The sequence below is a fragment of the Entelurus aequoreus genome, linkage group LG09, assembly GCF_033978785.1.
Source record: "Entelurus aequoreus isolate RoL-2023_Sb linkage group LG09, RoL_Eaeq_v1.1, whole genome shotgun sequence".
NCBI lineage: Eukaryota > Metazoa > Chordata > Actinopteri > Syngnathiformes > Syngnathidae > Entelurus > Entelurus aequoreus.
Genome location: NC_084739.1, coordinates 13,532,751 through 13,560,125, shown reverse-complemented (window position 1 = coordinate 13,560,125; position 27,375 = coordinate 13,532,751). Strand labels below are relative to the sequence as shown.

The window sequence follows — 27,375 nt, the reverse complement described above, 5'->3', positions numbered from 1 at the left end:
GTTTATTGCACAACACCGCAGCAAGAGAGAAAGAGCAGAACACAGAACAAACTGCTCGTTCAGCTTTAATGCCACGAATGATTTCATTGTAAAAAATGTAATGAGGCACCGACAGCTGAGTAGCATAATCAACATTTTAAAGCATATGCTGATGACACAGGACCAATAGATACCCTTTTAAACTACATTTTAGACATCAAGTTAGACATGGCAGTGAATTTCCTACAGCTCAACCAGGACAAGACTGAGGTTTTAGTTATAGGCCCTGAAGACCAGAGGGAGAAACTTTTACCAAAATTATAAGATTTCAAACCCACACAATATGTAAAAAATCTGGGAGTGATTTTTGACTCCGAGCGGACTTTCATCCTACATATTAAAAATAATACAAAAAGTGTTTTTATCATCTTAGGAACATAACCAGAGTCTGCCTGTTTCTCTCAAGCCAACACGTAGTTGCTAATGCATGCTTTTATTTCCTGTTCTTTAGACTATTGTAATGCTCCATGCGTGTTGACGAGGACTAGAGGGCGGGAGCACATTACACCAGTTTTAATGTTGCTGCATTGGCTCCCCGTTCGCATTGGGGCCGATTTTAAAGTTGTATTATTAGTTTATAAATGTCTTAATGGCCTTATGCCTTATGCCTTCTTTTCTATCTGACCTGCTTTTACCGTATCAACCCTGAGGTCCTCTGGCACCAAACTTTTAGCTTTACCAAATACCAGAACAAAGACCCACGGTGAGCTGGCATTTAGCCATTATTGCCCCCACCTGTGGAGAAGCCTGTCAGAGAGCCTCAGGACTGCAGAGACCGTTGAAATACAATTTTAAAAAGGCTAAAGACACACCTTCTTAATCAGGCTTTTTACTGAACATGTTAAACTTTTATGTTTTTATTATTAATTGTGTGGATTTCTACATTATTTAACAATATTACTACTATTATTCTCTCAATGTTAAGTTTTTTTTTTAACTTAATAATGTATTATTTATACCAATCAATCAATCAATCAATCAAAGTTCATTTATATACCCCTAAATCACGAGTGTCTCAAAGACATCCTCGGCTCAGATCCCACATCAGGGCAAGAAAAAACTCAACCCAATGGGATTACAATGAGAAACCTTGGAGGGGACCGCAGATGTGGGGACCCCCCCGGGCGACCGGTGCAATGGACGTCGAGTGGATCTAGATCATAGTGTGAGAGTCCATATTATCTACAGTATATTTCATTTTTTACATATAGTCTATCATAAATTTCATACTATTTTTTAGGTTACGTTAATTTTAGTTATTCTCCAGTGTGGATGCCTCAAAAGTGGTGTTTTCCTCAAATCCTCAGTGCCACGCTATGTTTTGTTATTGTCAAAAGGGCTGTGTGTGTGTGTGCGTGCATGTGCGTGCATGTACGTGTGTGAGTGCATTCTTTTCTTTTTTCTACAGCACTTTGTGTTTGTCACCTGTGTATGAAAAGTGCTATATATATATATAAATAAAGTTTGATGATCAGATAAAACTGCTGAATGCTGGCCATTTAAGATACTTAAAATGCAGCTACTGCCATCTTGTGAGGTAGATTAAAAAAGCTACAGTAACATCATGAGGTTGCCTACAGCCAAAGCTGTCAATGCAAAGAAGAACCTGGCAGTAATTTAATAGAAGGGATCAATGATTGACAAATATTTTCGATCATGCCATTTTTAATTGGTTTCCTAAGTAAAAATGTCTTTACCTCGTATGGAATAAGAAGCATCCCAGTCTTGTTTCTGCAGCGAAACGCTGGACATCATCCTGGGAATCGACTCGGGCGTGCTTCAGTAAAAAACATAATGACAAGGAGCTTACATTATGCAAAGAGACTGCAGTATGAATGACATTCTCATAAGCTGCTACCTCCAGTAGGGACGCTCTTTCAGATCCCTGAGTTCTCCCGTCCCTTCCTTGTTCATCTCCCTGCTCATTCTCCGCCTCATCTCTCTCTGCTGCCGTAGTCGAGCCTCCAACTTGGCGGTCAGATCCTCGCAGGATTTGGAAAGCGACTCCGGTTGACCCGGTGCTAAACCAACATGGTTCAACATGCCCTCAGAGCACGATATCCGCTTCAGGTTCATGTTACAACCCGGGTAGACTGACATGCTTTCATCTAGGAGGGGAACATAAAGGAGACGGTCGTGTCATTCTGAGAGCTGACGCTGCACTTTTGATTCGAGTTCCTTGGACTACGTTACCTGGCATCATACTATGGTTCTGTTGTCGTGACGTCATCTCGCTGTGGAATTTGTGCTGTGCGGAGCAGAGGTTGAGGAGGTATTGTGCTATTTTTGAGCTCTCCGTTATAAAACTGTGCTTTTTACCACTTGGTCCACCACATTCGATGATTAGTTTACGTCGCTGGGGAGAGGGAATATACCACACAATATAGCATTATAAACAATCTTAATAATGTTATTCTGCATTTTAATAATCATATAATCATATATGTATTTTGTGGTGACTAAACTATTACTGTATTCACCCGAATAAAAGACAACCCCTCATTTTTAAGGACATAATCAGACAATTGTTTTAAACTCAGTAAAATAACAACTGGTACATTGCAATAAAATATTATTCTTAGCTGTTCTACAGTTTTTAATGACCCGGTTTCATTGATCAACACTATCTTAAAATTAGCAAGTGTCTGTCCTGCGTCCATCCAGGTCACTAGTGTGAGTGAGTGACAGGAAGAAAAGCTCTGATTTAACGCGTGAGAAGAAGTCGGTCGGCGCCTTATCTTTACCCCAGTGGAAATCGAGTCGGTTTCTCTCCAGAGGAAGCGTCGAGTGACAGTCCGGAGCTGGTTCTTCATCTCATACACAATCATTCCTTTGGCACAGATCCCCAAAACCAATTCTCCGATCACAGGCCTTTTTTCTCTGCCCACACGGTGGAACATAACTCCGTACTCTGGCAGTTGTTGGGCAATCTGACAACAAGCGTCGATAGAGTTAATTAGTGCCACTGGCACAATTGAGGCATGTTGGAGAACCTAACATCTACATTGTGCCTTTTTGTCAGTTTTAAGACTTGGAGCCTGATCTACTAAAGCAGTGGTCCCCAAACTGCGGCCCGCCAGTGTCCAAAATCCGGCCCGCAGGAAGTCCCAAATTAAACTTTATTTTTTATTTTTTTAATCTGTCCTTTCTAATCTATTTTCTACCGCTTCTTACTCTCAGTGTCTCCTAGCTGCTCAGGCAATTCTTATTGTCTAAAAATGCATTTTCCCATCGATAACGTGACATCATCGCAGAATATATATATACACTGTATATATATATACCGTATTTTTCGGACTATAAGTCGGAGGTTTTTTCATAGTTTGGCCAGGGGTGCGACTTATACTCAGGAGCGACTTATGTGTGAAATTATTAACACATTACCATAAAATATCAAATAATATTATTTAGCTCATTCACGTAAGAGACTAGACGTATAAGATTTCATGGGATTTAGCGATTAGGAGTGACAGATTGTTTGGTAAACGTATAGCATGTTCTATATGTTATAGTTATTTGAATGACTCTTACCATAATATGTTACGTTAACATACCAGGCACGTTCTCAGTTGGTTATTTATGCGTCATATAACGTACACTTATTCAGCCTGTTGTTCACTATTCTTTATTTATTTTAAATTGCCTTTCAAATATCTATTCTTGGTGTTGGCTTTTATCAAATAAATTTCCCCCAAAAATGCGACTTATACTCCAGTGCGACTTATATATATATTTTTTTCCTTCTTTATTATGCATTTTCGGCCCTCAAGTCAAAAAGTTTGGGGACCCCTGTACTAAAGGTTTGCAGGAATTAAAACATGTGCAAAGTTAAAAGCGCACGCGAAGCTGATCTACTAAACTCATGCGCAGAGGATTGCGTCTCTTAAATGAGCAAAATGGCGTGCGCAATCCATTTAACGTGTCTGTCTTTATGAATGTGCAGAATATATGCTGATTATCCAAACACGACACTGGGAGGAGGAGGAGGTGCAAATATAATTATTTAGCTCATGCGGTGTGATTTATCAAGGCTGAAACTGTTCTGTGGCCACTGTTTTGCGTCTATATTTAGTATGTCGAGAAAGTATGTGTAACCTGGCACAGTTACACAGAAATTTGCTGTGAGAAAGGAGACAATCGCGCTGCAAAGACAGACCATGGAGAGAGAGAATCCCCCATCTGTGTGCGTGTAAACATATTTGGACTACCAGAAATAAAAATAGTCGACATATCCTCTATTCATCAATATCATTTTATAATTGTATAGCTGCCGGATGACTAAAAGGGCTGATTAAAACAAATTACATTGATTTGTTGTGTTTTTTTTTAATGGCATTCGTTTTCCCATGTAGGCCTCTAAGATATATATTCTATATGAAAAAATGTCTTGCAATATGCATTTTCTTGCAACTGGATCATTCCGGACGCACCATCCCAACACCGGCGCCTCCCAGGGTACACTTTTGGCATGCAAAAAATAGGTTCTGTTGTTTAGGTCAAACTTCTATGTTGCGTAGAAAAGGTGGTTGATATTATATTTGTCTGGTGAATATTCCACAACATAACAAAACAGTACATGTTGGACGTTGAAGCATATGATGTCATGAAAGCGGAGTTTCTATGGGCACACACAAAAGACTCATTTAAATAGGGCACTTCTTATCAATTGTACACGCAGTCTGAGTAGATCACCCACAACACGCCCACTAATAGTACTCTCAATTTTTTACTTTGCAAACACTATCAAGCACTTGCTATCTTGATCTTAGTAGATCAGGCCCTAATTGTACTAATTACAAGGTGTATACAATTGGGGATTTGCATACATGCCTGCACTCTTTCCCCTCAGGACCGATTTGGTCCCATACACTCCCATAATAGTAATACACTACCGTTCAAAAGTTTGGGGTCACATTGAAATGTCCTTATTTTTGAAGGAAAAGCACTGTACTTTTCAATGAAGATAACTTTAAACTAGTCTTAACTTTAAAGAAATACAATCTATACATTGCTAATGTGGTAAATGACTATTCTAGTTGCAAATGTCTGGTTTTTGGTGCAATATCTACATAGGTTTATAGAGGCCCATTTCCAGCAACTATCACTCCAGTGTTCTAATGGTACAATGTGTTTGCTCATTGGCTCAGAAGGCTAATTGATGATTAGAAAACCCTTGTGCAATCATGTTCACACATCTGAAAACAGTTTAGCTCATTACAGAAGCTACAAAACTGACCTTCCTTTGAGCAGATTGAGTTTCTGGAGCATCACATTTGTGGGGTCAATTAAACGCTCAAAATGGCCAGAAAAAGAGAACTTTCATCTGAAACTCGACAGTCGATTCTTATTCTTAGAAATGAAGGCTATTCCACAAAATTGTTTGGGTGACCCCAAACTTTTGAACGGTAGTGTATATGTTGATGTACTGTACTGTAAGCCTGATATATTACTAAAAAATCCAAGCATTTATCTTCAAAATACAGTGAAAAAGATTTGATGCACTGAAAGTTCACATATTTATGTATTACATCTCTATTAGACTTTTATGGGAGGAACCATTTTGGGACCTAATGTTTTTTCTAACAGTGATTTCTCCAAAAATATAAACTTATAAATATTCCCCTTCGAAATTTATGCTGTAACCTGTTCAAACATTTTTTTGCATACTTTCTGTTGTCTCATGTTGACAAACAGAGCATAAAAACATAACTAAAATCTCAACAAACAAAAAAATTAAATCTATAGACAGGTTTGTTGATAGAAAAAAGTGTGACTTCATTTTTACATATGTCAATAGCATCATCAAACTCCTAAACAGTAAATTAGTTTCAAAACTATGTAGAAAAATGTACCTTCAGATATTCTGTTTCCGCCTCTTCAGGTCCCATGGGAGCATGACTTGCATGTAGTCTCGGCAACTCCTCCTTCACATTGGGCAAAGCCAGCCTCTCCAGCATCCTCTTTGACACGTAATGCTCTGGCTGGTAATAGCTCTTCCCGTACAACTAAAATAAACACATGCAAACCTTCAATAAATTCTGAAAGAGACAACCAGAAGGCTTTTCTTGCCGTACCTCTGGCATGTAGTCCCCAAATTCAGCCTGCAGAGCGAGAGCGGCCAGAAACAAGCCGGTCTCCTCGTTGCAGTAAATGCGGTCCTCCAAGATGTCTTTGCGCAACTGCAGGTAGTACTGGTGGCGCGTCAGTCTGTGCCTGGAGCAAAACATAGCTGATGAAATAAAACACTGCATGCGTGAGTGATAATGTATCCGGTACGTACAAAATGAAGGCGTTATCGTCAACAAAAAACTTGACCCGTAGAAACACCAAAAAGGAAAGTATCTGCCCTTTTTTCCAACTGTCGGGAGCCACTTTGGAGATCTTGGTTTCGTGGTCCAGGAAGAAATATTCATCATCTGCAGAATGGCGAATATAAAAGCCCTTTATCTTACTAACTTCAAATACTACACAAGTATTGAGGCAAATGTCCAGAATTCATGCGACTGTTTGTTGATTTCTCACCATCCAGGAAGGCAAGCCCGAAGTAGAAGTGCTCTACTAGATTCGCGTGTGCCACCACCATGTCAAAAACGTCTCTCGCTTGAGACTTGACGTCACAGCGGACCACCACGTACTGCCCACTCGGCAGCACCACCGTCACTTCTCTCTGAGACGAACACAGGCGGCCCTTTCTCGACTGCGGACACACACAAAAATTCACTTTCTGATGTAGGCTTGTGAGATTCAATACGAGAGATGATATACCGCCTCTTCATTTAAAAATGTTCATTATTGTTGTTGGAGTTTTGCAGTGGTGTACAACTGCACTGCATCATAATGAGGTGTTCTGGGATATATAATATACTATATGTATACAGTATTCCCAGAGTATATACACTATGTATATATGGATATACAGTATATATGTACAGTACAGGCCAAAAGTTTGGACACACCTTCTCATTCAATGCGTTTTCTTTATTTTCATGACTATTTACATTGTAGATTTTTGACTGAAGGCATCAAAAGTATGAATGAACACATGTGGAGTTATGTACTTAACAAAAAAAGGTGAAATAACTAAAAACATGTTTTAAATTCTAGTTTCTTCAAAATAGCCTCCCTTTGCTCTGATTTCTGATTTGCACACTCTTGACATTCTCTTGATAAGCTTCAAGCACACCTGTGAAGTGAAAACCATTTCAGGTGACTACCTCTTGAAGCTCATCGAGAGAATGCCAAGAGTGTGCAAAGCAGTAATCAGAGCAAAGGGTGGCTATTTTGAAGAAACTAGAATATAAATCATGTTTTCAGTTATTTCACCTTTTTTTTGTTAAGCACATAACTCCACGTGTTCATTCATAGTTGTGATGCCTTCAGTGACAATCTACAATGTAAATAGTCATGAAAATAAAGAAAACGCATTGAATGAGAAGGTGTGTCCAAACTTTTGGCCTGTACTGTATGTATACATGAATATTAAATAAATGCGATCAAAAGTCCTCTTACAATGGAGCCTATAAGAGTTGTGCTATACTGCCTATAAAGCCCTTAACAAAACATCCAAACACCCTCATTGAGGTTTTGTATACATGGTGTAAGTAATATGTAGTGTAGTAACGGGCACATGTATTATAACATTTAATATCATCAATATAATCATTTTATGAATACGCAGTGCATTCATTTAAAAAACGCATCACAACGTTCACTTTTTTTCTTCATCACTGTTTATACTCACTGCAAACTTCATGAGAGCCAACAAACATAATATAACATCACTTACAGTACAATGTCTGCTGTCATTAGGATGCCGACTGCTAGAATGTTCATATATTCCCGTTTAGATGAAGAATGTCTCATAATCCTCACGAAGAAAAGGGGCGGGGGGTAACCTAACGTTTTTTCGTGTCGTACTTTCCAGTTTCAGGTCCTAAATGGCTGTCAAACTTGTCGGAATCCCTACTCAGACTTCTTCTGTCCAGGTGAGATGCATGATTTATGATCTACAATAAACTTCCAGGAAGCAAGGCAACGAGGAAGCAGCAGACCACTCGATGATGTAAACATAGGGAGACACGGTAGTGAAAAATAGTTCCTCTGCGTGAGCGCTTATAATAACAATATCATTAATACTTGGTTAATATTTAAGTCACAAAATGTAAAAGGAGAATTTTGGGCGGTTTTTGAATTGTTATTTATTGGATTTTATGGGCGGAATAGAGGCGCTCCCATTGGCTACGCTGTAAGCGGACATTTATTTACAAGTTAGAATTAATTTTAAAAAATCCATCTTTCATAATGTTTTAAGTGCAGTTTCCCTTTAACTGTACATCATGCAACTTAACAAATGTAATTTTGCATGCAAGAAAAGACAAAAGTCTGATTTACCACAATAGACCCTGGAAGCTCTAGAACAATTTGCTGTTCGTCAGCCATTCGGATAAACTCTGGACCCAAAGCCTGGTGAAAGAAGCAGACGTGAAAAATGCATCACACGTACTGTAATGAGCCTAATAACCTCCCACATGACTTGAGAAAGATGAAAATATCTTCACCAGATGTGCATGTATGTCCTTCAGCATGTCTCCTTGTATGCATGTTACCGAATGAGTCTCTTTTATAAGCTAATCTGTTCTTACCTTGGCTTTCCTCTGGCTCAGGCTGATGGAGGACTCACTGAAGGTGATGGAAGGACTGTGAGACCTGCCCGACGCCTTCGGAGACACGTCGTGGTGGGGGCTTCGACCTAGCCAACTGCAGGTGCTGTCCCTGCGACGAGCCCCTCGGGGGAGCCTGGAGGTAACGGGGCAAGGTGAGGTGGATCAAGTCAGTCAAGTTTGGAAAAGTGGAATTTATGTAAGGTCAACATAAACAGACAGCAAAAAGGGTACATAATGTGTATGTATAACTACATATGCTGTAATACATGCCTTTCCAAAGACGACTGGTACAGAAGTGTCGGTGAGCTCCTTGGTCTGTGTTTCCAAGATCTCTGAGGTAAACTCCCTGGAAGGCCCGAAAAAACATATTTAAAGCATGGCTACTTAACTAACTTACTCTGGGAGAGTTTAATTCTCCCATCACTATTATTATACAAAGCAGCATCTATTTATTTATTTACTAAATTGCAACGCTCGTCGTTAGAATGGCCTTGACAAAAACAACAATTACACATAAACAGTAGAAACAGTTCAAACGAAGCATGTTAACGTGAGTCAGAGATCCTCTACGACTGGGGCAAGGTGGTCTTTTTAAGAGCCAATAACAAAAAATGCAAGTAAAAATCCTCTATAGGAGAGTAGTGCTCTTCATTTTTCCAAAGACCTGCAAACACTCTGTAGTCAAAGATCCTATACATTTTGAAAAAGAGAAACTGGAAATTGTGATGTATCATGTTGTATGCTTGCATGTTCGAAATAAACTCAAACTCTATTTTACGACAGGAGCGCCCAGCTGTTTTTTTGGGACCGACTGGAAATACACATGTCAAAGATTCTCTTCATGACAGGAGTGCTCTGCTGTTTTTGAGAAAAAATGTAAGTCGAAGGTCCTCTATGTGTGAAGCTGGGAGCTCTATGCAGTTTTTTAAGGAGTTACCACAAAGACGCTATTCAAAGATCCTCTATAAACTATATGTCAAGACAGTGGAACTTTACAGTTTCAAAGCCCAGTTTTTAACACCGAGTACCACCTCAGAAAACACCTGGCTACCCAAGTAGCACCGTAATGACCAACATTAAAATACTGTAGCGTAATTATTTATTAAAAACAAGGCAGGGGTTTTGCTTAACAAGTATTTGTATTATTTTTGGCCACTGTAACATTACACAGACTGCACAAACGTCGTCAACAATGATACTCCATATACAGTAAATACAGTATTTACAGACTTCTTTGGCGTACCACTAGATGGAGCGTACCACACTTTCAGAATCCCTGCTCCATATGACAGGAGCACTCTGCTGTTTTAAGGACCTACCGCAAATATACGAGCCAACGATTTTGCCCTTTTTAAGGACCTACTGAAAAAATGCTAGTCAAAGATCCTCCGTATTTTATTTTATTTTATTAAGGATCCCCATTAGTCTACACCGCAGTGGAGACTATTGTTCCTGGGGTCCGTATGTCGAGACAGAGGAGCTGTTTTCAAGGATCCATCCATTTTCTACCGCTTGTCCCTTTTGGGGTCACCGGGGGCGCTGGAGCCTATCTCAGCTGCGTTCGGGTGGAAGGCGTACCCTGGACAAGTCGCCACCTCATCGCAGGGCCAACACAGATAGACAAACAACATTCACACACTAGGGACCATTTTTAGTGTTGCCAATCAACCTATCCCCAGGTGCATGTCTTTGGCGGTGGGAGGAAGCCAGAGTACCCGGAGGGAACCCACGCAGTCACGGGGAGAACATGCAAACTCCACACAGAAAGACCCCGAGCCCGGGGATCGAACCCAGGACCTTCATATTGTGAGGTACACGCACTAACCCCTGTACCACCGTGCTGCCCAGTTTTTAAGGATCTACTGCAAACATGTTAGTCAAAGATCCTGTACACAGCAAGACAACAACGCTGTTTTTAAAGACCTACTGCAAAAACGCTAGTCGAAGATCCTCTATATGTTAAGAACACTGTTGTTTTAGGGATTGACGGCTTAAAAAAGTCCTAACAGGAGCGCTTAGCTATTTTTGAGTAAAAACCCTGCAAAGATCCTTTAAAGACCAAGACCACGCTGCAGTTTTTCAGGGACCTACTGCACAAAAATGCTTTTCAAAGACTACCAATGTGTAAAGGCGGGAGCGCTTTGCTGTTTAAGGACCTAGAGCAGGGGTCACCAACGCGGTGCCCGTGGGCACCAGGTAGCCCGTAAGGACCAGATGAGTAGCCGCCGGCCTGTTCTAAAAATAGCTCAAATAGCAGCACTTACCAGTGAGCTGCCTCTATTTTTTAAATTTTATTTATTTACTAGCAAGCTGGTCTCGCTTTGCCCGACATTTTTAATTCTAAGAGAGACAAAACTCAAATAGAATTTGAAAATCCAAGAAAATATTTTAAAGACTTGGTCTTCACTTGTTTAAATAAATTCATTAATTTTTTTACTTTGCTTCTTATAACTTTCAGAAAGACAATTTTAGAGAAAAAATACAACATTAAAAATGATTTTAGGATTTTTAAACACATATACCTTTTTACCTTTTAAATTCCTTCCTCTTCTTTCCTGACAATTTAAATCAATGTTCAAGTAAATTTATTTTTTTTATTGTAAAGAATAATAAATACATTTTAATTTAATTCTTCATTTTAGCTTCTGTTTTTTCGATGAAGAATATTTGTGAAATATTTCTTCAAACTTATTATGATTAAAATTTAAAAAAAAAATTCTGGCAAATCTAGAAAATCTGTAGAATCAAATTTAAATCTTATTTCAAAGTCTTTTGAATTTATTTTAAAATTTTTGTTCTGGAAAATCTAGAAGAAATAATGATTTGTCTTTGTTAGAAATATAGCTTGGTCCAATTTGTTATATATTCTAACAAAGTGTAGATTGGATTTTAAACTTATTTAAAACATTTCATCAAAATTCTAAAATTAATCTTAATCAGGAAAAATTACTAATGATGTTCCATAAATTCTTTTTTCAAGTTTTTCTCTTCTTTTTTTGGTTGAATTTTGAATTTTAAAGAGTCGAAATTAAAGATAAACTATGTTTCAAAATGTAATTGTCATTTTTTTCGTGTTTTCTCCTCTTTTAAACAGTTCAATTAAGTGTAAATATCAATAATTATTAATAATAACATAGAATTAAAGGTAAATTGAGCAAATTGGCTATTTCTGGCAATTTTTTTAAGTGTGTATCAAACTGGTAGCCCTTCGCATTATTTAGTACCCAAGAAGTAGCTCTTGGTTTCAAAAAGGTTGGTGACCCCTGACCTAGAGAGTCACTTCCCAGGCATACAGTGCCTTACAATTATTAACACGTGGTTAACTTATTTTTACACTTGAATGACAGTATGTCACAGCGTTGCCTGTACCCTCAGTAGAGGTCTTACGATAGTTCGACCCTGGAACAGATTATTTCACTTTCAGTCTTTTTTTTTTTTGGAGGAGAAAATCTTTTCCAAATCCAAACAAAGCACACCCTAATTGAACATACCCGACTTGGAGTCAGAGTCTGTGGAGTATCTTCTCCTTTCAGAACAAGCTTCAGTGAAGTCTGCTAATGGTCCTCTTCTTCCTGTCACCAGGTGACAGACTGTGACAGTTATAGTGATGATGATGATGATGATGATGATGAAAGGAATGCATTGTTGTTTAGCATCTAACATCCGCATGCTCAGCATCAGATTACTGCCAAGAATCTAATCCCAGACTTGCTTCAGGTTAAGATGATAATCCTGTTGACCTGGACACTTTTACAAAAGACTACATTTGTCAAATAGGAGTGTCCCGATACGATACCAATATTGGCACCTTGAGCATCGATATCGATATTATCCTGCTACAATATCAGCCTGAATCTACATACAATATACACTTTTATTACTTTGTGGTGTGGAATATTAGAAAAGGCCTGATCAAGTGAAAATTTTACTAAATTAAAATTACTAGAACAATATACCGTATTTTTCGGAGTATAAGTCGCTCCGGAGTATAAGTCGCACCGGCCGAAAATGCATAATAAAGAAGGGAAAAAACATATATAAGTCGCACTGGAGTATAAGTCGCATTTTTTTGGGAAATTTATTTAAAAAAAGCCAACACCAAGAATAGACATTTGAAAGGCAATTTAAAATAAATAAAGAATAGTGAACAACAGGCTGAATAAGTGTACGTTATATGACGCATAAATAACCAACTAAGAACGTGCCTGGTATGTTAACGTAACATATTATGGTAAGAGTCATTCAAATAACTATAACATATAGAACATGCTATACGTTTACCAAACAATCTGTCACTCCTAATCGCTAAATCCCATGAAATCTTATACGTCTAGTCTCTTACGTGAATGAGCTAAATAATATTATTTGATATTTTACGCTAATGTGTTAATAATTTCACACATAAGTCTCTCCTGAGTATAAGTCGCACCCCCGAACAAACTATGAAAAAAACTATGACTTATAGTCCGAAAAATACGGTAGATATGAAAAACCTTATGACATAATTGATTACATTTCAAATGGAGTCATATTATTTGTTTTTTGGCTACACCTAGTGGCCACAATAATTCATTAAATTAAGCTTAGGAGTCATGACGCAGTGAGTTGAATGATGCGGACACGTTTGTTACTGGATTCCCTCTTATCCACATCTGCCTCGGAGACTCTGTATAGGTGAGTAATATGCAATTATAATTAGGAGACTTATTACGTATGCCTAGCTTGTGTGCTATTGTTTGCTTAGCTGCCGTGTAGCTGCTAGTGTTTAGTAGCCTGGGGCAGGGGTGCCCAAACTTTTTGCCCCAAGGGCCGAAATGAAAATGTGCCAGCAATTTTAGGCATATACCAAATAGCATAAAGGTAAATAATAAAGTTCCTTTAATTATTACAAATAACTAAGATTGATGACAATTGGTTAGCCTTGCTGACATGCCATCAATGATTGTGTGAGCGGAAACTTTTTCACTTCTGATACTTTTTTTTTCCAGTATCAAACGAACAGTTGCTCCTACCCAACTTTACGCTGCACACTCACCATGAAGCCTTTCTCTGATCATTTGGCTCCGCCCACTCAGTGGCACGCCGCTGTCAGAGCCCTGGTCCATCTGAAGAGAGAGAAAAAAAAAAAGACCACCTTCAGCGACCCACCGGAAGGCCGGGATGGACAGAGCTCGTCTCGACGGACAGAGTCACTGAAGACCTCCTCCACCAGCTGCCTGATGACGTCGGCGGAGGGCGGCAGGTTGGAGGCTTTCTGCTGGGACTCGCAGGCTTCCAGGATGGAGGTGAGATTGAGCCTGCGGTGGGACACGTCCTCGCACATGCTGAGGAGGAGGCCGTTTAGATGGTCGCTCAACTGGACCGGCTGAGAGAGAACCCAGAGCAGGGAACGTTAAACACACCATATGACTTTGTATTTGTATAAAGAGAGCTCACCTGATTTTGAGGTAGGTGAAAATCAACTGACCAGTAGAGAGTCATTCCCAGTGAATACACCAGCATCTGCACAACAACATCGATGACAATATTATTTTACTGTATTCATTTGTGTACTGAAAATATCACAACGATAAGGTCTGCTTTAAAGAGAGTTTAAATAGAGGCTGTATACTTCGACACTGTTTATTCAGTTGAATTACACAATTTGAGACACAATTATTTACAACATTGTTATAGGCGCAAAGTTCAAAAGCCAGCATCTGTGTTGGTATGGGGGTGTATTAGTGCCCAAGGCATGGGAAACTTACACATCTGGGAAGGCCCCATTAATGCTGAAAGGTACATACAGGTTTTGGAGCAACATATGTTGCCATCCAAGCAACATTAGAATAGAATAGAATAGAATAGAATAGAATAGAATAGAATAGAATATAATAGAATGGACTTTATTGTCATTATATTTGCATATAACGAGATTAAGGACTCCATTTTAAGGTGCGGTAGTGAGAACAAATATGGGGTAAAAATAAATTACACAAGATTATCATGGACGCCCCTGCTTATTTCAACAAGACAAGGCCAGTGTGGCTTCATAGTAAAAGAGTGCGGGTACTAGACTGGCCTGCCTGTAGTTCAGACCTGTCTCCCATTGAAAATGTGAGGCTCAATATGAAGCCTAAAATACCACTAAGGAGACCCCGGACTGTTGAACAACTTGAGCTGTACATCAAGCAAGAATGGGAAAGAATTCCACCTGAAAAGGTTAAAAAATTGGTCTCCTCAGTTCCCAAACGTTTAGTGAGTGTTGTTAAAAGGAAAAGCCATGTAACACAGTGGTAACAATGCCTCTGTGTTTACTTTTTCGCAATGTGTTGCTGCCATTAAATTCTAATTTAATGATTATTTGCAAAAAAAAATTAAGTTTCTCGGTTCGAACATTAAATATCTTGTCTTTGCAGTCTATTCAATTTAATATAAGTTGAAAAGAATTTGCAAATCGTTGTATTCTGTTTTTATTTACGATTTACACAACGTGCCAACTTCACTGGTTTTGGGTTTTGTACATTGAGACTGTTTATTCAGTTGAATTACACAATTTGAGACATGATTATTTACAACAGGGCGCTCATTAAATTACTGTGAAAAAAAACTTACAAATTCTAAATTTAACACCTCAGAAAATGACTGTACTGTACTGTACTTTCCTTCACCTCACGGTCGCTTTCAAAACATTGTCTTCTTAAATACACAGTTTGCACACTCTTGGCATTCTCTCGATGAGCTAACTCATTCAAGACTGGTGGAAAACCATTTCAGGTGACTACTTCTTGAAGCTCATCGAGAGAATGCCAAGAGTGTGCAAAGCAGTAGTCAGAGCAAAGGGTGGCTATTTTGAAGAAACTAGAACATAAAACATGTTTTCAGTTATTTCACCTTTTTTTTAAGTACATAACTCCACATGTGTTAATTTGTAGTTTTGATGCCTTCAGTGACAATCTACAATGTAAATAGTCATTATTTTGCCTGTACTGTATATACATATGTCATTGTATTTATTTTGAACCTTTTTGTTAAAAGTATTACTTTTGCATTTTTACTGATTAACTGATTTAATGAGAAATCACAAACTTCCACTGCCTAATACTGACTTTTGTTATTTCGTTGGGACATTCACATGTTTAACCTCTATAGACGCCAAAATAGTTTTTTGAATTAAATTGCAATTATTTGTTATTGTTACAAATACATATAATGTAAATTAAGATATCTTTTAAAACCTTGTTATATACTGTCCTGGACAGTATATACCACTACAATATAAATACATATATACACTTGTAAATAATTATGGTTGTACTTATAAAATATATACTGCAGTAAAACACAATTTTCTTATATTTGAATGTTTTTATTATTACATTTATTTATTAATTGACTGATAATATTTAACGTATTTATATCATTAAAAGTGCTAAAAACAATGTTATATAAAGTCTGGTGTTCTTAAAACTAATGTTTTCTTTTCTAGTATCGATAAATTCGAGTGATTACCTTTTAAAACAATGTTAGATCGATATATATCTTCCGGTAGGCCAACTTGCAGAGCACAGATCAATGTAGGTGAAATATAGGGATATAAATCGATAAATCGATGTAGTGCGTAATATGTAACTATAATTTTTTCATACTGTTTTATACTGAAACATTGTTCAATTAAGGACATTTATTTTTAGCATATATTTTGTAAATAATTATGATTGTATTTATAAAATAAATACTGCAGTAAAATATATTTTATTATATTTGAATGTTTGTATTATTACATTATTTTTAGAAATTACATGGCTCCACTGCCCTACATTGTGGCTTCTATCATTGGCGTTGTTAGGCCTATTTTAGGGGGGCTCAAGCCCCCCTAAAATGTTCTTAAGCCACCCTAAATAATTTGGTGTTAAAAAAAAAATATATATATATATATATATTTTTTTTAATTTTTTTTTTATTTGTTTTTACAAATACATGCCGACATATTCATTATAAAGTGGCCCGAATATGAGTTTAAATAAACAATCATATAACCTGTCATTATTCACTCAGTTTCCCCTCACTTCATAGCGTAAGGTAGAGAGCCTCTTTAGTGCGTCGGTATCCAATCCATTCCACTTGTTCATTTAGAAAATGACCACATCACTCAAAATCCAGTCCGCATTTTCTCTGCGACCTTGCTTGCGGTCCTGCAGGTGTACGAAGCACATTACCACACAGCACTGCAGAACAAGAACCTTGTGTCTGCAATTGTAAATAATTTAGATTTTAAGTTTTGTGTTTCTTGTAGAATCTATACAAAGTAATATAAATTAGCCTATTGTTAAAATAATGAAAAAAACCTCATTAAATATATTTGTTTTATTGTATTGTTACATTAGCTGTTGTATTATTATAGGATGGCTTGTTAAACATTTCATAGGATTTTCAGAGGGAGGAAAAACCAAGACATTTAATATAAAGTGTAAAATTAATAAATACATAAAAAGAAAAAGAAAAAAATGCTTAAAAGCCATCGTCCCGGGGAGCATTTAATTTCGTCCCGAGCATTTTTTTTACCGTCCCCGGAACGACGGGACTACGTTAATCTCAAGCCCTGGAAGTTACATTTTATTGTTTGCATTATTTGTTTCAGCATTGCACTTTGAAGATGGTCCCTCAGCACTTTGACAGCTTTGGCTCTTTTTCAGATCAGCTGACGGACTCTAAGTCTTTCTTATTTACAGTATATATAAACGTTTCTAATTTCTATTCAGACTTCCATATACATTTAATTTCCTTAACGGCTTGCCATAATATATATATATATAAATATATTATATACAAGCCAAATTATCCCGATCCAGATATTACTTTAATTCAAGCAATTAAGTAATATTTCCAGGGCTTGAATTTACAACTATTTTAGTCACATATGTGCCCAAAATGTAATCTGTGCAACTTCAAAATATTTGGGAACAAACAATTATTGTATTGTGAGCGAAAGTGGTGGCATTAGCCTCTATGTTGTGAATGAATAACATAGAGGCTAATGCCATGACTTTCATTGTGTTTCAGTGTATCTTGAAGGATCATGCAAGTAATTGTTTCTTGTTGATGCTGTAAACAAAATGTCACTGTGCAAACCCATGTTTGTTGTTGTACTGAACACAGATTGAAAATAAACAGACTGAAATAATAATAATAACAATGAATAATTTCCAAGTCTTTGTTAGCCATTTGTGAAGTTTTGTGCTCGTGCGCTACGTTCGCTCGCATCCTGCATCTCCTGGGGGCTAAGCCCCCCCTGTCCTTAAAAGCTAGTGACGCCCCTGGCTTTTATTTATACATTTTATTTGAAGTAGGTTTTAATTACGTAAATATATAAAAACACAACGATTAAGATGTATGAATATATAAGTATTTTCTCTTATGTGTACATTTTTACAAAACTGTCCAAAATGAATCCATCCCTTTGTACATCCTGTCATATTTCACATTTTGGAATATTTTTTAGACTTAAGACTTAGACAAACTTTAATGATCCACAAGGGAAACTGTTCTACATTTTATATTTCCATGTTACAACATTTTATAATTGGATCCAAAATTATTTGATGAAATCAGGCATATTTTAATAATAAAAATTTAAAAATATATGAAAATGCCAAATATTTTCATTGATATCTATCTGTTTGGGGTCATTTTAAGCAGCAAATAACCTTCACCCATTTTTTGCAATGTTAAACATGTGGCCAAGTTCCTTGCTAACCCACTAGATGGCGTGCTAACACATCTGTCCACCCCTTGCCTAAGGACTGCAGCAACTTGTGATAGCCTCGCAAAGGTTGTAACCCTACAAAAAAGTGACATTTATGGCGGCGGTCATGTGATGTATGTTCTCTGATGACGTCACATGCACTGACCCTCTCTATGGCAGGTTTGGTGGAGCTGGCGCGGCCCTGCAGCATCTCTGGAGCGGTGAAGGTCGACGCCTCCTCCGATAGGCCACAGTTCTTAAACGCTAAGGTACCAGTAGCTGATAGCAGCAAGGAGGAGGGGCTGATGATATTGCACATATTGTTAGGACCTGGGGAAAAACACGTGGAAAGACAAGGCTTATTCACAGGGAGATGGAAGATATCGCTTGAGGGTGTGCAGGTGCATGAATAATAGATCTCCATTTTGATGGTGAGTTACTTTTATCGGAGGCATCCACTAAACACTCTGCAGTAGCCAGCAGCAGGGACCAGACCTCCTCTTCCAGCAGAGGCCCCCCTCGGGCCTCCAGTACTTCTGCTAATGTGACAAATGTGCTGCTCATCCTGCACACATTCCCAGCATGCACCTGGAGGTACACACACAAACGCAACATTGATGCACAATGATCAGCAAAGGTGTGTTAGATTATTCTTTGTGCTCATGTTCGGCGGGATTGTCTTAATCTATTCGTTTCACATGCTGGTTGCTTGTCCCAAGTCCTAATAGGCTTTCTTTTGACCTCTGGCTGTTTCTGAGGAAGGTGTAGCTGTGACATGATCCCATGTTAGCTTGCTGTCTCATGCCTTGGAAAGCAACCGCTTACTTTTTGCAAATTAGCATAAAATATTATTTACTCACTACTTTTCTAAAATGAGTACACCCCTTACATTCCAGTTAGCATTGCACCGTAATTCTGCATTAAAATTAATTAACCGTGAAATTAACAGCTTCTTTGTTACAACATATACCGTATTTTCTGGACCATAGGGCGCACCGGATTATAAAGTGCACTGCCGATGAGCGGATCTATTCAGGTCTTTTTTCATACAAAAGGCGCACCGGATTATAAGGTGCATTAAATTGGTCGTATTATTTTTTCTAAATGGAAAACACTTCCTTGTGGTCTACATAACATGTGATGGTGATTATTTGGTCAAAATGTTGCATAGATTATGTTTTACTGATCATCTTCAAGACGCTTTCTGACAGTCGCTTCAGGATGCGTAGTTTTGTGGGCGGTCTTATTTACGTGGCTCAATTTCGACAGCGTCTTTTCTTTGTCATCTTAGTTGTAGCGGTGTAGCGTGCAAGGATGGGAGTGGAAGAAGTGTCAAAAGATGGAGCTAACCGTTTTAATGACATTCAGACTTGACTTAAATCAATAACGGAGCAGCATCTCCTCATCCGTGGCTCACTAGTGCAACAACAACGCTAGGAATGTGTCCCGTGAAAAACCGTCCGACCGGAACTCTCTAATAACTAAAGTTCCGGGGGTGAATAATGTCAACTCACTACACCGGTATGTTTTAGCGCTTCCATAGCGAGATATACACTACCGTTCAAAAGTTTGAGGTCACCCAAACAATTTTGTGGAATAGCCTTCATTTCTAAGAACAAGAATAGACTGTCGAGTTTCAGATGAAAGTTCTCTTTTTCTGGCCATTTTGAGCGTTTAATTGACCCCACAAATGTGATGCTCCAGAAACTCAATCTGCTCAAAAGAAGGTCAGTTTTGTAGCTTCTGTAACGAGCTAAACTGTTTTCAGATGTGTGAACATGATTGCACAAGGGTTTTCTAATCATCAATTAGCCTTCTGAGCCAGAAGATAGAGAAAAAGAAGAAGCTTATCGACTACGGTGTCGTCACGGACTACAGTGGCGGACGTGTGCAAATTTTCAGGACTTTTATGCAGATCTCAAATACACATCAGCAGAATGTAAGAAAAGTTGGTTTTGCATAATATTGCGAAACAAAACGCCAGATAATATGTCTGCCAATGGGTGCCATTTTGCGGTCCTTATACACACACCATAGTAATACTTGTATCTCTGACTACTCTGGGCCGACAATCCATCAAGCGGTGCGGCTTCAAAGTCATACTAAACATTTTGACAGATTTTTGAGTGCCGTGTGTAATGTTCTATATTTTCAATGAAACATTTAAAGTTTTGGTGTTGTTTACTGCCATCATATTGCAGTCTACACGTATCTCTTATGTGTGACTACCATATACTGGTCACACTTATAATTTCATCATTTACCAATTAAAATTGCTTCGAGGTCAGTAAGAACAACCAGAATTATTCCGTACATTAGGTGCACCGGGTTATAAGGCGCACTGTCGATTTTTGAGAAAAATTAAAGTATTTTAAGTGTGCCTTATAGCTCGAAAATAAAATACGGTAACTGTAACTTTATTGTATTCGACTATAAAATTACAATTGTAAAGTTACAGCATATAGCTTTGTGGTAATTACCTATACAATTACAATGGTTACAGCATATAGCTGTAATTTTATTGTAAATAACTGCAAAATCACAGCTCTGCGGTTAATTGCTGTAAAGACCTTTAACAGTAAATCCTGGGCAGATCAACTGGCGGCTCGAAGGACTTCAGTCCCAAACTTAGGAGACAACTCCTGAAAACACTGGAGTGCTCCATAGAGGAACTTGGACCATATTAGCAGATCCTTGCATTGACATTTTAACCTTGCTGGAAAACATAGAACACTGGGATTCAAACCTGTGATTTACATAATTGAGGCGTTCCTCAAAGCACCCCTTTAAGTCCTCTCTTTCTTGGCAGTTACATTTTTTTTTTTCTCGTACTGTGATTTATGTAACGAAGGTTTTGCTGTAGCGCAGACCTGGGCAAATTAAGTAAGGCCTGTTAAGCTTTTCAATCCGGCCCGCCGGATATTCCCAAATCATTTTTTTAGATCTTTAGGATGGAACCGTAAGTCTTGAACTATACGAAGTATTTCAATGGTTGGAATCTGCGCTTTTGCATGATGTACTAGTTACTATGGTAATCTACGTCACAGCAGCTCAGAAGAGGCACCAAGCAGTGTGGGTGGGGAGTGTTTCCACAGTGTGTTTCCAGAGCGGCCAGCCTGAAATGCGGGTGTTAGGGACAGACGCGGAAGGAGATTTTTATAACAAAGTTCTAAAGCTTAGTGATATTCCCACTCTTTCCTGTCTCTCCTTCTCACAGAGACTTAAAACAAGCGCACTTTATTACACACGTCACGTGTGCAACGTCACACGCTCCCACGGAGCAGATAGGTAGCGACATGGTAACGTTAGCTGTGATGCTAACGGTGTGGTGCGAGTGGTAATACGAGAGAGAGAAGGTGCGAATCTGGTAACAAATGGAGGAAGAATTAATTCCCAAGAAAAACAGCACTGGGTCCATCGTCTATGTTGAACATTTATGCGGCAAAAGCGTTACTACAAAAAGTAGCACCACTGCTAATGTAGCATCATTTGAAAAGTCACCCGCTAGAGAATGAAGAGTGCTTGAAACTCTGCATGCCGGTGCCACACCAACAAAATGCCGAAGCAACTATTTCCACATCAACACCGTATGACAAAAAAAATCAACAACAGAAGGAGATAACGTCTGCAGGAACCTACCACATAGCGAAGGACATATACTATTTGATATGCAGCTCATTTTTATGTGACACTTATTGAAATATCTTGTGTGACATCATGCACAAAAGTGCACTTTATTTGTTTTAAACTATTGTAGTGGCGTTCTGTACAAAAAGTGCACTTTAATTTAGTGCTGTTTTGATATGTCATCTCAGTGACATCATGCACAAAAGTGCACTAATAGCTTGTTTTAAAATGTCTCTGACAATCTTGCACTTTCTGTTTTGGAAATGACATGAATGTTTGTGCCACTGCTTAATAACTGTTTAATAAACACAGTTTTGGTCAATTGACTTAGTTGTGATTTCCCTCTCTGCATGAAAGTTTAAAATGAGCACATAATGCAGCATGAACAAGAATGTTTTAATGTAGACACATAGAATCATCATACTGCTGTGATTATATGCATCAAGTGTTCATTCAAGGCTAAGGCAAAATATCGAGATATATATCGTGTATCATGACATGGCCTAAAAATATTGAGATATTAATAAAAGGCCATATCGTCCAGCCCTACTTCGCGTTCATATTTCGCTGTGTTTGTTGCATTTTTGTTGCGTTTCGCTTGATTGTAAAATATGTTGATCGAAAGGGTGTGTGACGTTCATATGTTGTCAATATTCAGTGTTTTATCGTTCCTAGTTAATATTGTAAATGCCACATTCTTTATTTTCATGTACATTCTAGGTGTCTCATTCAGTAAAAAAAATTAAAATTCCATTCCGTTTTTTAAGGCGGTCTGTCATAACGTTTTTAGCTTTCAATAAGACATAATTGTGAGGTTTTGTATTAGTGTTCCTAAAAATAGATATACCGACCCCCAGTCACATTTTTTTCTCAACATTTTTCCCCCAAGTCAAAATAATTGCCTAGGCCTACTGTAGCGTGTTTACTTCAGATGCAGTCAGAAGTCATTTGTTCAACTTCCTTAGGTACACGAGTGGTGTTCCTCAAGGTTCCATCTTAGGTCTTCTTTTTTCAGTTCAGGTCAAAATACTTGTGAGAGACACATTATTGCAGAAGGTATAGTGCTCCTGTAACTCAAACCAAATAAATAGACCAAAAACAAACGTGTATTATAGAGGACGCTGGTTCTCCAAAATATACAAAATAAGAGTAATAGTGAAAGGAGAAATCTGGCCCCGCGGTTCTTAGTTTTCCAATAAGCTAAGGCCCCCAAAACAATTTAGTTGAACGAAAGCAATGCAATTATTAACCAGCAATTTGCTGTGAATTTTCAATGAAATTGTTTTACAGTGTACCATATAAAGCTTGAATATACACTACCGTTCAAAAGGTTGGGGTCACCCAAACAATTTTGTGGAATAGCCTTCATTTCTAAGAACAAGAATAGACTGTCGAGTTTCAGATGAAAGTTCTCTTTTTCTGGCCATTTGGAGCGTTTAATTGACCCCACAAATGTGATGCTCCAGAAACTCAATCTGCTCAAAGGAAGGTCAGTTTTGTAGCTTCTGTAACGAGCTAAAATGTTTTCAGATATGTGAACATGATTGCACAAGGGCTTTCTAATCATCAATTAGCCTTCTGAGCCAATGAGCAAACACATTGTACCATTAGAACACTGGAGTGATAGTTTCTGGAAATGGGCCTCTATACACCTATGTAGATATTGCACCAAAAACCAGACATTTGCAGCTAGAATAGTCATTTACCACATCAGCAATGTATAGAGTGTATTTCTTTAAAGTTAAGACTAGTTTAAAGTTATCTTCATTGAAAATAAGGACATTTCAATGTGACCCCAAACTTTTGAACGGTAGTGTACTTCAGAGTAGTCAGTGTACAGCTTGTGTAGATTTACAATCCAATGAAAATGATTTACAGTAACACACAGCTGTCATTGTCTAAATAGCTGCTAACACAAGTGAGTCGATCTCTTATCAACTTGAAATTGAATATTTTCTGTAGCACTATTGTAATATAGGACTGCCTCAATACACTTGGGCGTGGAATTGAGGTTCCAGGTTGCACACCTCCATGATGACATCACTGATAGGGCTGGTGGATCTTAAGACATCTTGCGCTCCTCCACCTGCCGCACAATTGTCCAATTGGGTTTAGGAGGAGACGTACTTGGCCACTATGTCTTTCACCTTCAGCTTCCACAGCAAGGTCCTAAATCATCTTGGAGGTGTGTTTGGCCTCGTTATGTTGTGCGGCCCAGATTCAGGGATCATGCACACAATGTTGAAATGTGTGTCTCCACCCAAAGAACCGTAGCTCCCCTCTGTGCATGCCTTTACCTCCACCTATTGACTGTCACCATTACAACACATATGCTACTCACTTGTCTTGCCAGTTATTTAGACACTAACGGCTGTGTGTTGAGTCATTTTTAGTGAAAAGTAAAAGTATACTGCTTTGCAAGCTGGACACTGACTACTCTAAAGTATATATAAGTTGTATTTCTATTGCACAGTCGTCCCTCACCACGTCGCGCTTCAAAGTTTGCGGCTCTACTATATCACAGGGGTTTTTTTTCAAAGTGAATTCTACATATTTTTGGTCTACACTACCGTTCAAAAGTTTGGGGTCACATTGAAATGTCCTTATTTTTCAATTAAGATAACTTTAAACTAGTCTTAACTTTAAAGAAATACACTCTATACATTGCTAATGTGGTAAATGACTATTCTAGCTGCAAATGTCTGGTTTTTGGTGCAATATCTCCATAGGTGTATAGAGGCCCATTTCCAGCAACTATCACTCCAGTGTTCTAATGGTACAATGTGTTTGCTCATTGGCTCAGAAGGCTAATTGATGATTAAAAAACCCTTATGCAATCATGTTCACACATCTGAAAACAGTTTAGCTCGTTACAGAAGCTACAAAACTGACCTTCCTTTGAGCAGATTGAGTTTCTGGAGCATCACATTTGTGGGGTCAATTAAAATGGCCAGAAAAAGAGAACTTTCATCTGAAACTCAACAGTCTATTCTTGTTCTTAGAAATGAAGACTATTCCACAAAATTGTTTGGGTGACCCCAAACTTTTGAACGGTAGTGTACATCAGTGGTTCTTAACCTTGTTGGAGGTACCGAACCCCACCAGTTTCATATGCACATTCACCGAACCCTTCTTTAGAGAAAAACTTCTTTTTTTTTCTGAATTTAATCTTAATTTATGAATATGAATCATGAAATTATGTTATTATATTAAAGAAATACTAATCAATATATTTTTTTACAGACAGAAAGATACAGGAATGTACACATGATCCCATGTTTACATCTCATTGTGCAACATGTGAATGTTTTAGTGGGAACTAAATGCGATATCTGAAAGGGGTACAAATTATTTCCAAAGCAGGACCCCCACCCAGACATACAATACTAGTACACAGCTCATGAAAAACAATATTTTTTGTTATTGTCATTGTACGTGGGCCAAAACACTTATATTAAAAATAATGGAAATGACAGCTGTCATGTGATTATAATAATAAAACATTTAACTTGTTATTTAGTCAGGTTTGGGACAGGAGTGGCCAGTGTGCACGTCTGACGTCACTCACATGTGCTCCACTGAATGCTCAAGGAGTTTTTGCGTTTGCTCACGCATATGGAAAATTAGAGGGAACATTGTTTGGGGGTATCCATAAGACGCCGATAGGGAGAAGTTTTTATTTACACGATGACTCGGGTGTGTCCTGACCTCCGCGGTGGAGGCTCCACCGAACCCCTGAGGTCGACTCACCATTCCCTAGGGTTCGATCGAACCCAGGTTAAGAAACAGTGGTCTAAATTGAGCAATTTCAAGTATAAAATTGGCTAAAAGAACAAAAATATATACCCATAAATCTAAATTATTGTATTGAATTGTATTGGCCACTAGATGAGACCAAACCAATCAGAGCGCACCGTTGTGTATCGTGGCCAGTGATTGGTTGAGCATTATTATAATGCACGTATGTCAAAATGAAAACTAGATATGGCCCGCCGTTTCAATTAACGTAGCCCACTACCTCACTTTATGTAGTCCGCCGCATATTTTATGTGACTCGCCATATCATTCAATGTGGCCCGCCACATAATTTTATATGGTACGCTACATCATTTGATGTATTCCGCCACAATTTTTTATGTGAACCGCCATATCATTTAATGTGGCCCACCACATACATTTATATGGTCCACCACATCATTTTTATGTTGCCCGCCATATCATTTAAAGTTAACTACCATATCATTTTATTCGGTCCGCCACATCATTTAAGGTGGCCCGCTACGTCATTTCATATGGTCCGCCACATCATTTAATGTGGCCCATAACGTCATTTTTATGTCACCCGCCGTATCATTTAAAGTGTCCCACCATGTCATTATATATGGTCCGCCACATTTTTTGTGCTCCGCCTCATTTTTTATGTGGCCCGCCACATTATGTATGTGGCCTGCAAAGACTGGAAGCATTAAAGCACTTTCTAGCTAAAAGTCTTTGTTCATTCCATTTTGACAGAAAAATGTACTGCATGCAACTGCGTATGTTGTACATTTGAATATTGTCTGATCATGCTTCAAGATGTTCCAAGCATTTTTAAATGAATACTGAAATGAATACTTAAATATCTTCTTGTCACCTTGACTTATGATATCAGAGCAAGTTATCCATCAATCTGTTACTAAAACCTATAATATTCCAAATAAATTCAAATTTTGCCTTGAGGCTATCACACATTTGTATTTATGTATATTCACTGTTACAAGCGTCCTTTTGAGGGCAGCCATAATTTCATTGTGGCCCTCAATAAAAAAGAGTTTGACACCGCTGTTATAGTGGATTAAACAAGTGTAAAAGATGACTATTTGGCTTTGATTTCATGTTTAGAGGGCTCTGCTATAGCTAAATAAAAATACCAATTAACAGCAATAAACAAGGGTTTACTTCACTGTATTGTTCATTGAGAAGATATACGGTATTAAAAAATAATAAATATATACCCATTCCGAGTGTACAGTATGAGCTAGATTTACATGTCTTATTTAGCAATACTGAAAGATGTGAAGAGCCGTATTTAAAGTGTTTATAAAACAAACTGGTTCACCCGACTGTTCCTTACACAGCAGGCACAAGACGTTGATACAACGTTGATTTTACATCCATGTCCTTTAAAACTGACTTTGAAACAACGTTGCAAAATAGTTTGATTTGTAAATGGAGACAACGTTGATGTTCAACGTTGGATCCACTTTGTTGGTTGGTTAATGACCAAATTGCAACGGTCAAATCAACGTCACAACCTGACATTTAATAAATGTCGTCAAAAAG

The 27,375-nt window shown here is 38.1% G+C and overlaps 1 protein-coding gene across 3 annotated transcripts in view; it reads right to left on the bottom strand.

Moving 5' to 3' along the window:
• ptpn20 (protein tyrosine phosphatase non-receptor type 20) overlaps positions 1-27,375 on the bottom strand; it is an 85,774-nt gene that overhangs the window by 50,977 nt on the left and 7,422 nt on the right. The window contains exons 2-18 of one of the 3 annotated variants that reach the window (XM_062058099.1): positions 18,867-19,014; positions 18,593-18,756; positions 14,139-14,204; positions 13,888-14,067; positions 13,738-13,807; positions 12,194-12,292; positions 8,973-9,048; positions 8,682-8,835; positions 8,431-8,502; positions 6,562-6,736; positions 6,320-6,455; positions 6,114-6,252; positions 5,892-6,044; positions 2,784-2,969; positions 2,233-2,395; positions 1,898-2,147; positions 1,737-1,816 (exon numbers count right to left, since the gene is read on the bottom strand). In XM_062058099.1, the coding sequence (XP_061914083.1) occupies positions 1,737-1,816; positions 1,898-2,147; positions 2,233-2,395; positions 2,784-2,969; positions 5,892-6,044; positions 6,114-6,252; positions 6,320-6,455; positions 6,562-6,736; positions 8,431-8,502; positions 8,682-8,835; positions 8,973-9,048; positions 12,194-12,292; positions 13,738-13,807; positions 13,888-14,067; positions 14,139-14,204; positions 18,593-18,756; positions 18,867-18,990 (2,287 nt within the window). In that variant the 5' untranslated portion in view covers positions 18,991-19,014. The remainder of the gene's footprint in view (positions 1-1,736; positions 1,817-1,897; positions 2,148-2,232; positions 2,396-2,783; positions 2,970-5,891; positions 6,045-6,113; positions 6,253-6,319; positions 6,456-6,561; positions 6,737-8,430; positions 8,503-8,681; positions 8,836-8,972; positions 9,049-12,193; positions 12,293-13,737; positions 13,808-13,887; positions 14,068-14,138; positions 14,205-18,592; positions 18,757-18,866; positions 19,015-27,375) is intronic. The other 2 variants (XM_062058101.1, XM_062058102.1) reach the window with 2 other exon arrangements.